The sequence below is a fragment of the Antrostomus carolinensis genome, unplaced genomic scaffold, assembly GCF_000700745.2.
Source record: "Antrostomus carolinensis isolate BGI_N321 unplaced genomic scaffold, ASM70074v2 scaffold24404, whole genome shotgun sequence".
Lineage (NCBI taxonomy): Eukaryota > Metazoa > Chordata > Aves > Caprimulgiformes > Caprimulgidae > Antrostomus > Antrostomus carolinensis.
In genome coordinates, this window is record NW_010313169.1 from 251 (window position 1) to 11,337 (window position 11,087).

The following is an 11,087-nucleotide window of genomic DNA, read 5'->3' on the forward strand; positions in this document are numbered from 1 at the left end:
CTCCTTGGAGTTCCTCTTCTACTTTTCTTGAGTAAATCTGTAACCCATGCTAACTGATAGCAGTCTTCCATGTATATAAAAACTGTTTTAAATTAAAATATTCTACTCTTTGGAAGAAAAAAAAGCCAGAAGCTGTGTTGATGAATAAGTAAAGATTTCTTTGGAGTATTTTTGGCCAAGAGGGAACTGTTGGATGTTTTATTAAAAAACATCCTCAAATGCGTGGCATATTTCTGTCAAACTAAATTGTACAGCGTATTTTTAACTGATCTCATTTAATTTCTGTGCAGGTCAATGGTCTTGTATATTTTCCTTTTGATTTCTTGTTGTTCTGTGTAAAGCTATTTGCATTTATAAAATTTGACACAACTTGTTTGTTTAGTAGAGCGTGTGTATGTTCATCTGTATTCTGGTTTTCTTTCTATGCAGCTGGATTGAAAATCATCTGGAGGAGCAACGCCTGTTTCGCATCTGAAGCTGTTCCCTTCAGAATTAAATGAGTTACCCGTCTTGAATGAACTTATTTCTACATATTTATAATTTCATTTCGACTGCTAAATACAGACCATGCCTAGCAGAATGGGCTCAAAAATTGATTTGAATAAAGACTTCATCAGAGTAAAAACACACTATAGTGGGTAAGTCAGCGTGTTCTCTCCTGTGTATTGTGTCCTGTCTTAATTTTGAAGCATATTGAACAGGAGTTCATAGTTTCTTGTAAAATAGTATGAAAATGTACTTGGTTTTACTTAAGCTGGCCTCAATTTCTAGCTGTGCTACTGACTTGAATTCTTTCTTTATGCCTAGTCATTTGATTTTTATGTCTTCAGTTTCCTGCTTGTAAATGGAAAATCTAGTAGAATCTGTTAATTTACAGTTCACTTATCTACAGGTTAAATTTTATATGAGAGTTTGTGTAGTAAAAAAACATGGATAAGCTTTTAGTGGTGAGAGTTCATGTCAAAACTTTATGTCCTATCAAAATACAGAAATTTGCTACTTTACTTGAAGAAATGCTTACTTTACAAAAATCCTGTGTATGAAAGTAAATGGGACTGCATGTTGTGGGGTTCACTGTCACTGCTGCTCAGTAACTTCTGAAAATGTTCATAATAGCTAATGCAGATCAGTTGTGTTTTGTTATTATTAATCTGCATCGTGGTTTTGGATATTTAATAGATACATGTAAAGTGCTTTATGAACTCTAGGTGAAAGATTTGTACCATGTATTTGCCATTGCTAATAATTATTTCCTGCTCCATAGTTTTATCCTAAACTTCTGAATTGTGTCATACATAGGCTTAGGTTGGAAAGAACATCTGAACTTCAATACCTGTGTGGTGCATTTCTGAGATACATGGGTATGCACGCCTCTCTGAAAGGGCAGTGGGAGAGAAAGCTTCCTTAGCTCTGTGAGGGAAGGTGCTGTGAACAACACAAAGAACTTAGTGTAAACAGTTTGGGAGAGTTTGCTGGCAGATGGTGTTGATAAAAAGTGAAAGGAGTGTCTGTAGAACTTGTCTGTGCAAAAATGAAGATTATATTTGTGTCACTATTAGAATTCATGTGAAATAATTACAGTATTTTACAACAAACTACTACTGTCTTTCTCCTGCAGCACTATATGGAGTAATTTTCATTAGCTGTGAAATTTTGTGTGTTTTTTTTTCTTTCTATTCTGTTTTGGTGTATTGCTGGAGTAACCTGTGTGATATTCACTTGTTTAATGCTGTTCTCACTTGAAGTGGATCAAATAATTTGCCAATTTACAAAACAAGAGTTCCAAGCTTGATGAATTTTCGTTTTGTTGTACTGAATGAATTCTGTGAATAAGAGCTGACTATTTTTTGGCATTATAGACTGTATAACTGATTATCTCGGTACTAGGTCCTGAGTACTAATGGAGTACTATTACTCAGTACTCCACTGAAGTACCATGCTCACTGTTTGAACAGATTTGCCAAACTGCAGGAAATAGCTGATGCTGAACAGCTTCAGCATTAAGGACAAGCTCATTCAGGTAGCTGCTAACAAAATTAAAATAAAGTAATAGCACACTCTATCATTTGGAAATCCCAGTTAAAAATCTTAGCATGAGGAAGTTCTAAAACGCATGAATGTTGAGACTATCTCTGTGGAGTCCTAGTATCTCAGGTATTCATGTTTCTGGGTGTGACAGAGTTCCTAACATAGTATAAATAACTGCATAAGTAGATTGCAAAAGAAAATAAACCTGTGCAATTCTCATTGCATTATGTCAGTTATTCAGTGTGTGGTTACTTCAAATCACTTCATTTAAATAGATCAATGTTGCTGTATTGTTTGCTTTACGTTACCTTGGTTCTAGGTGGTGACACATTTAATCTATCAATGTGACTGATTCTCTTGCTGTAACTGCTCGTACATAACTTACTGGTCGTTGCTTCTTCGTGTTACTTTGTAGTATCCAGTTTCAGATACCTGACAAAAAAGTGTCCTGTGTTAAACAATGAATGACTTTTCATTTACCTGTGCCCTGGTTGCCTAATGTGACTATAGAGACTTTAAGATTAAACACAGTAAATCTCAAAGGAACATGAATACCATTGAGATAATAATAATAATTTAAATAAACCTCATTAATGTTTGCATCTGCAGTAGGTGCTATTTAGTGTACTTCAGCTGTGTTTTGTCCAATATGAAGTTTATTAATTTACATGTAGAATGGCAGTGCCATCTGTTATTATAATTTTAACAATTTAGGCCTGATTAGTATTTGTCAGTTTTAGTTGAAGTTCGTAGTGTAGAGTATTGTCTCACTGCAGAGTTTCAGGTTTTTACTATTATTTAGATACCTGTGAGAGCACGATTGTCCAGAGTTACCACAGATCTATAGCTACTTGATTTCATGAGTAGCTTGCGGTAACAGCGCGTTAAGTAATGAGCTGCATTTGGTGGTGACCTTGTCTTGGTGCAAGGCGTTGCTCCAGAACTCCAACACTACTTTGAGAACTTGTTTTGTCTCTTATAAGTGCATAAAGTAGGACTTTTTTGACAGGGGGATGTTAAACTCGTCCTCACCTGACAACTGTCAATATTGTACAATAATATGGTTTTACAAGTTGGCAGTTAGCACGTGTGTTTCTTTTTCCAATGTCATTTTGAAGAATTATTAAGTTGCTGTTCTTTGAGAAGTTTATAAATTGTAGATTAAAGGTACACTTGAAAAGGTAGCAGTGCTTTTATTTTGAAGTCGAAATATAGTACAGTTCTTTAAAATTATTGCTTTAGAGCTTTACTCACTGTAATTTTTCTCAGCAAAAGCAAAATGTGAAGTTGTTAGTGTATATCATTTAAAAGGTAAGTGATAAAATTTAAGATTTTTAGTTCAGTGTAGCACCTTTCAGCTTCTGCTTGAAAGACAGAAGCAGGCAAAGTATGTAATATAAAATGACTTGTTGCATAGTATGAAAATAGGAAAAATCTCATTCGTGTTGGGAAACTTCTGGCATACTTTATTAAACCAAGAGGGGAAAGAATTACATATGCCCATAGCCATTAACTACAAAACTGTTCCCTAATTATCCCCTAGAATATTTTGAAAGCACTGAGATGACTTCAGTACACCTTCTCTTTCTTCCTGCACTTGTATAATCAGTTGGTTTCCTTGAGTCTGTCACTTGAAAAATACTTAGAAAACAGGAGAAAGTCTAATTTGTATCCTCAAGTTTTGTTTTGCATAATCTTTTTTTTTTAATCTTTATCCTGTTTGACAGCACTGTGTGGACTTTCATTATATCAAGAATTTTTCTGACAAATGCCTGAGCATACTGTATGGTTGACATTAGCAGAGTTCAATATTGGGTTCTCAAAACACTCGAAAGGTAGAGCACAAGAATGCAAAATTTGAGTGAGAGTTTATCTGAACTTTCTTGTGATTATGTCTTTTGAGAATTCTCCTAATCAGAGCTTTCTCACTAGCAATGTAGTGGATGTGAGGGAGAACCTACATTTTCAAAGGGTTGTACAGTAATTGAGATTTTACTTTTCACCTGATGGAAGAAGTACCAGGATAAAACTTAAAAAACTGTAAGATTGTGTAAGAATTTTAATACTTCAAATGCTAATAGTTATAATAAGGGAACTTGACTTGCCCAGGTAAACATGCATTGAAGATGGATCATTAACACAATTAATTCCTCTATACTAAAGGGTTTTTTTAAGAAGTTAAACACTGAGATGTAATCCTGTTGGCATCTGGCAACTAGTTTATGTGGGTGGGAGCATTTTATATGAGGAATGCTGATCTCTAACTATCACTTTGCAACTTAGAGTCCATAGATAGAATTGTTGGAACATGCAGGCTAATGCAGAGAGTTTTCTGACAAAAGCTTGTGATTTCATTTCATGCAGGGACATCCTGATAACAAACTTAGATGCATCAATAAGCTATGATGAACTTTGTGATGAAGTGCACGAGATGTGTAATTTACAACAGGAGCAACCAATTACCCTCAAGTGGATTGATGATGAAGGTATTGTACTGAAATATTTAGGCATTCTTGAGTTTATTGGTTTTGTGGTACAAAGAAGGGGCACTGAGGAAACTTGTATAAACAACATTCATATTGTGGAGTTACTTTTAATTTCTAAATAGCAGGGTATGTAACCCTGTCTTACAAAGCAGGGAGCCTGGAGAAATGAACCTCAAAGCATCAAGGTTGTACTGCAGTGGAATCTACATCTGTGGAAGTGAAGGCTTTGTAGAACTTTAATATTTTGCTATTCCATACTCATATGCTGAATGCAAAGTTTGTTTTAATTTCAGACATTCATAGGCCTAATGCTGTACCCCTCAAAATTCTCAGTTTCAAGTTCTTGGCAAGATCACTTTTTGATGGTTTTAGTCAGCTTCCAGAATGACATAGGTATTTGCATCTTCTGAATTGTGGTTTGTCTCTTGAATGAGTGTTTCTGAGAAGCAATGTGCCCTTTATCTTCTGATTACCAAGGAAGACAGAGGCAACTGTACTGACTTCAGTTTCCTAACCCTCAGTTTTATGGCAGTCTAATAAAAAGTAACCTGATCAGAAGTCTGTGGAGAATAAATAAAAATTGCATGTGCTTAGCTACTTGAACTGCATGACTACTAATAAAAGGAAGGTGATTGTAGGAAAGAAGAAAACCTCATGAGTTTTGAGTTGGAAGATTTTAAGACATGATTCCTGTTAACTTTTTCTCGGTTGGGATATCTGTTGCATTGGCTTTTTGAGGTTTACTTAAATTAAAACAAAAAATTTCTTTTTTAGTTGCAGTTCTAATAAGCATATTCTTCTTTTCTTGGTTAAACACATACTTGTACAACACTTTTTCTAATTCTTGATTCAAAGTTGTTAAGTTTTAACCGATCTGCTATTTTGTCTGCCCTCAATGGTCACAGGTTTTATGAGTTATCCTATTTCTGCATATGAGGAGTGTTTCCACTTATTGCCACATGTAATTTAAATTCATTTGACTGATTGCACAAACAGATGTTCTCTTTGAACTAACTTAAAGAAAACAATTGCTGATGGCTGAATGGATAAAACAAAACCTACCAGAGAGCTGAAGAAAACAAACTTTAGGCTTTCTTAGTGTTTCTCTGTTTTTGACAACATCTGAAGTGTTTGAATTATTAATAACTTGTACTAAAATCCCATAAACACAGGAGGAATAGGGGTTGTTGATCTGCAGTACAAATAATTCTTTTGTATTTCATGTTGTGTTATTGTAGTATTTATAGATCATCAAGAGCAGTGGTCTTCAAAGAGGGGTAGATTTAAAAAAAAAAAGTAAGAAATTAAGCCTTACTTGATTTAATATGTGGATTGACACTGGTGTCATCCCTTGGCCCATGTATCATCTGAGTGTGCATCAGAAATGGTGAGCAAGGTGTGCTGAGGGAAGAGTGGCTGTTCCACAAAGTTTCAGGGGTTGAGTGACACCCTCACTCATTTCCCCACTTTCAGTGTATTGTGATGTACTGCAGTTCACGTGTGGCTGCTTAAGTGGATTTATGGATTAATTATTCAGTTTCAACTGAAATAACCATCACAAGGTAATGCTGGTAATGTGAGCACAAGCAGACAAAAAGAAGTGGAGCTGACATTTCTCCTACTCCTAAGTATAAACTCTATCAGCCACACTACAGGGTAAAAACAATGACTATCCAGTTGGATCTGACAAGATGTCAGTAAAAAAGATTCAATATTATCAAGAACAGTATTTGAAATATGTATTTCCATCCACTGTTTTTAATGATGAACCTCACCCTAAGTGTGTGTTGTATTTTGAGATAACAAATAATGATAGTGTGAAGCCATGAAGATTAGCAAGGCAGTTTAACTATACAGAGCAAGATGACAAACCTCTACCTCTTTTTTTACTGATGTTTCAAGTCTTGTGATAATCAAAGCTAAAATACAAAACTTTGCTAAACTTTATAAGTAAGTTTTTTTTTACCATTAATAAAAATATTTTACATTTTCTTATATTTATCCTCTTAAAATTTCTATATTTGTATATATTTTAATAATATATAATTTATAAATATATACATTGGGGGAGATGTAGTAATAAAAAAAATTATGTGATGTGCTGCCAAAAAAGTTGAGAGACCATTGATGTACAGGCTTTAATGGGCTGTTAAATCAGTGTTTCTGTCTACTGGAGGGGTATTCTTGTATTGTCTTCCAATTCAGATTTTAACATGCAGTAAAAATGTCCTCACTTAAACTGATTAGGATTTATACCTTGGAAAGGTCATCTTCTGAAATACAGGTCTTGGTAACGTGTGTGTTCTGGCTTAGCTTCCACTCCTCCCAAGAAGCTTTTCCAGTGCTTTGTTTCTCTGGCACCAGTGAATTAATTCAGTGGTTCTTTTGTGGAACATCACCAGTGTGTCATACCCTTACTTCCAAATCATAGTGAAGTCCATTCTGTCAGCTGAGAAGAGATAGCCCAAAGATTTTATTATTTTCTTTCTGAATTTTATCCTGAATGATATCTTGTAGTTTGGGGTGTGTGGGTTTTTCTATTTTATCTATTTCAGTAGTTAGACTCTTTAGAATACGCTTTAAACTGCAGCTGGCATGTTGCCTTTTTGAGAACTTCTAAAAGCTCTGTTGAATCTGCTACTACAGAATGTGAGTACAGAAGACAAAAATCATAGAAACTAAGGCTTGATATGCCCTTTTCTGAAAGAGAGAGGGTTGTTTGTGGCTAGACAGGTTTCATGATACTTTTTTCTTCTATTTGCTTTTCTTCCAAGGTAAAAGAAAAAACGTGAACCTGTTTTCCTCAAAACATACAAGCCAACCCTGAAAATTTCAGCGGCTTTTAGAGAAATTAATTTTACATTAATTATATCTCTACATCAGTGTTGGTGTGTTTGTGTCCCATCTATAACTTTCATCTATGTATCTTATTTTTACAGTTTTTAATCATAGGTTGTTTTTTTTGTCAGTTTAGCAAGAGACACTCAACGAGAATCTGTGTATCTTCATAACTTAAGTTATCCTAGCATGGTTCTGCAGTCAGTGAAGTTAAGGTAGTAAGATAGTGGGCCTTTAACAAAGGGTAAATTGACTTTGAATTAAACTTAAATTTTCTTGTTACTAGGAAGTGATCTTGAGGTTTTTTCCAACGTGTTAACGATCTTTAGAACGTTTTTATTCACTTTTGTATTTTGTTGTCCCCTTGCAGACCAACACAGTGTATTTCTATCTACTCAGTTTGATAAAATTAGAAGGAAAAATTGTGTTGACATATTTTGGCTTTGATCAAAATGCCAGTTTAATATCAAATGATTGAAAGAAAGGCAATCCTGGAGGCTGGTACATTTCCTACTGACTAATTTAAATTCTTTGCTAATTCTTCAGTCATAAATTTGCCTGTGTGTTGCTTTTTTGTTAGGTGACCCATGTACCATCTCATCTCAGATGGAACTGGAAGAAGCCTTCCGTTTGTATTGTCAGAACAGAGATGAAGGGCTGATTATTCACGGCAAGTATTACACAGTTCAAGAACCTATATGCATTTGGTGATGATCCTAACAGCTTCTTAAATGTGAGATTGGAACAACTCCCTTGTCTGTCACATAACATGCTTTACGTAGCCACATTCTGTATGTAGCCCTATAGGTTGATGTTGTAAGAAGGAAGTGTTCTTCTGGGGATGGAGCCCAAAGCTGAAACTATACAGTGGCTTTGAGGGGACCGAAGTTCTAAACTGCACAGATTTGTTAATGCTGTAGTCAAGTATAAGATCTTGCTAGTATGGACCCAAATTTTGGCTATGTTATTTCTCATGCAGAATTATTTATAATCTAGAAACTGTCTTTGTGTAAATAAATTAAAGAATCAAGGGAAAAATACAACTGAGACTCTTTTAACTTAAACATCTAATGTTTTTGTTTTAGTTTTCCCAAGTATTCCAGAGAAACCCGGCATGCCTTGTCCAGGAGAAGACAGTGAGTACTAAATGTTACAAAATGTTAGCTTAACTTTTTCAGTCCTATAGAAAAGAAATATATAGAAAGACTTTAATAAGCTATTATTATGTTCATGTATGTCTGTTTTGTGGTTTCTTAATAGAATGTAAAATGTTTGGTATTTTATCAGCAGAGAAATTATAGTTATAGAAGGTGTTATTGCCTAAACTGAATCTCTTCCCTGGAAATGGATCAGGATTGCATCGGCAGGCAAAAATTAAACCCCTGTACTTTCAGAGAATATTGTTAGCAACACTAAAAGTTTTGGCTTTCCCTGTATCTTGTTACTTTTCCCAAATCTTATTTTGGTAATAATGCTTTAGGATGTTTGAGTAGTTCAATGTCTTGTGTGCCTTTGACTTTTGTGAGAATTACAGTAGAAGAGAAAGTGATGGGTTTGGGGATTAGCCTTAGAATGCTTGTAGTGTTCTGCCAGGGCAGATTTTGCTAAAGGTAACTGTAAGTGTTAACACTCCTTTATAAGTCTTCAGACTGTGTTCTGTGAAACAGCTGTCTCTCAATGAAGTCAGAATAGTTGATTTTATTTAAATTTCTAACTTTGGGCTGCCTCTTCCCCTTAATTCTACAGCTAAGAATGGAACAACCAAGTCTGGCATCATTACAGTGTTTGAGACTATTTTACAAAATGCTGAAACCTATTTTTGTTTTCTTTTTCTGTCTTGCTTCTAACTTTTTGGATGAAAACTGTAGGGAGTAAACTCATAGGGCATCTGTGCCACTGCTTTCCCGATATAAGAACTGAAAGAACCATCTGGCTCTAGCTCTGCTTCCATTCCTGTAGCTGTTTAAAAAGGAAAGGAGGAGATATGCGTGTTGTACCAGTCTAGACTGGTGCTAGTCCCAAACTGAATTATTTGCCCTTATTCATGAAAACACAAAGAAAACTTATGTGCAGTAATGTCAAGAAAAGCAAGTGAAGTGGAAGAGAGAGAAGGCTGTGGCGTAAAGGGGTATCTGTGCAAGTAATGTGGCATAAAAAAGTTCACTGCAATTTAATAATCTCATTAAAAGTGCAGATATTTTAGTAGAAAAGTTTTTTGTGTTAATTTGTTAGAGGTTTTAGTTATCTCAAGCCATGAAATGAACTGCAGAAGTGCATAGATTAGTGTGGCTCAGATGACCTGGTTATTCTGTCTGTAGGGTATTTCTCCTTACATGGTTTTACAGGTCATGTTGAATTGTACTTTGATTGTTTGAAAAGCCTGATGAGTAGGATGTGCTCGGTAAGTGATTTTGTGGTCAGGTTTCTTGTAATTTAATGAGTTAATTCAGTTCATATTGCCTGTTTGCATCCATGGGGCCTGCGTGGAAATCTGGTATTGTGGCCTAGTTGTAACTATTTTCAGATTTGTTTTACAAGCGACCTATTAAATTGTACTGGTGTTAATTTAGCATAAACTAATGCATTCAGTGTTGTTATTTGTTAGCTAAAGACATACAAAAAACATCTGCATGGCACTTAAATTGTATGGAAATATTATTGATAGTGGTGATATTGTTTATTTAAAGGATTGTTTATTTTGACAAGACTAGAATATTGTCATTTGTTCAGAAAATATTCAGTATGTTTCAAATTCTTGTTTTGTTTTGTGTGGCTTTATCATTGTAGTTACATTAAGAGGAAGTCCTTAAAAATGAGAATATTATTTATGCAGTTTTCTAGAGCATCCTGCTTATGCTATAAAGGAGCTTACGAGTTTGCCTCAAGTTATTTCCAGAGACAAATAAACAGTTAACTAGTTGATCTGTCCAAAATGGGCCTCTACTTAAATTATCAGTCTCTAAGTGTGGACTTCTGGTTTGTTACAAAACTGTTGGAAATTGAATTATTAAACAAAACTATTGAATTGCTAAATTTCACTTGCAATAGATTGCTCAGGCTTGTTTATATTAGGTCATGGAGTGACTATTTCTAATAGTCTGTGATCTTCTGAATTGCAAATATTTGGTGGTGAGTTTCTATAGAATTGTAGGTTTTTCTTTCCAGTTCTTTCAAAACAATAATGCTTTGGAAGAAGAATGCAGAAATACATACTGAATGTTTAATGTTTTGCATTTATGTTGAAATTTCATGATATAATTGCTAGCTGTCCTGGACCTTTGTGAAATTACTATGGTTTTGACGTTGTACCAGCCAGCAAAGCTTGAAATAAATGCCCATAGTCAATTAATGGATAAACCATGTGACTAATATTGCAATTCTATTTGCATCCTTTAAGATTAAAGTTCTTTGTGCTTGAAGAACCTACCTTCTTACATTGATGTGATGCTGTCTGCAGGATAGAATTTCCACGGTCTCCAGCATCTGAACTTGTACTGTCTCTGTATTCCTAAATTTTTGCACTTCTTTTTAAATTTGGCACCAGACCCCACTCACTATAAATGTCCAACTGCTGTTGTAGAAGCTGAACCTTTTACCTTCAGCGAGACCGTGAACGCAGGTGGCAGGATCTCCCAAACATCTTGCATCTCTTCCCAGATACTGAATGTGACCTCTCATAGGCGTTTCTAGCATCTGCTGGCCTGGAGCCTTGGGGACTTGATCACAATCTTTCCT

At 35.0% G+C, this 11,087-nt stretch overlaps 1 protein-coding gene across 2 annotated transcripts in view; it reads left to right on the forward strand.

Moving 5' to 3' along the window:
* The first annotated feature begins 567 nt into the window (after positions 1 to 567).
* LOC104524406 (protein kinase C zeta type) overlaps positions 568 to 11,087 on the forward strand; it is a 51,537-nt gene continuing 41,017 nt past the window's right edge. For both annotated transcript variants that reach the window (XM_010167272.1, XM_010167273.1), the window contains exons 1-4: positions 568 to 638; positions 4,393 to 4,514; positions 7,933 to 8,022; positions 8,438 to 8,488. In XM_010167272.1, coding sequence (XP_010165574.1) covers positions 568 to 638; positions 4,393 to 4,514; positions 7,933 to 8,022; positions 8,438 to 8,488 — 334 coding nt within the window. The remainder of the gene's footprint in view (positions 639 to 4,392; positions 4,515 to 7,932; positions 8,023 to 8,437; positions 8,489 to 11,087) is intronic.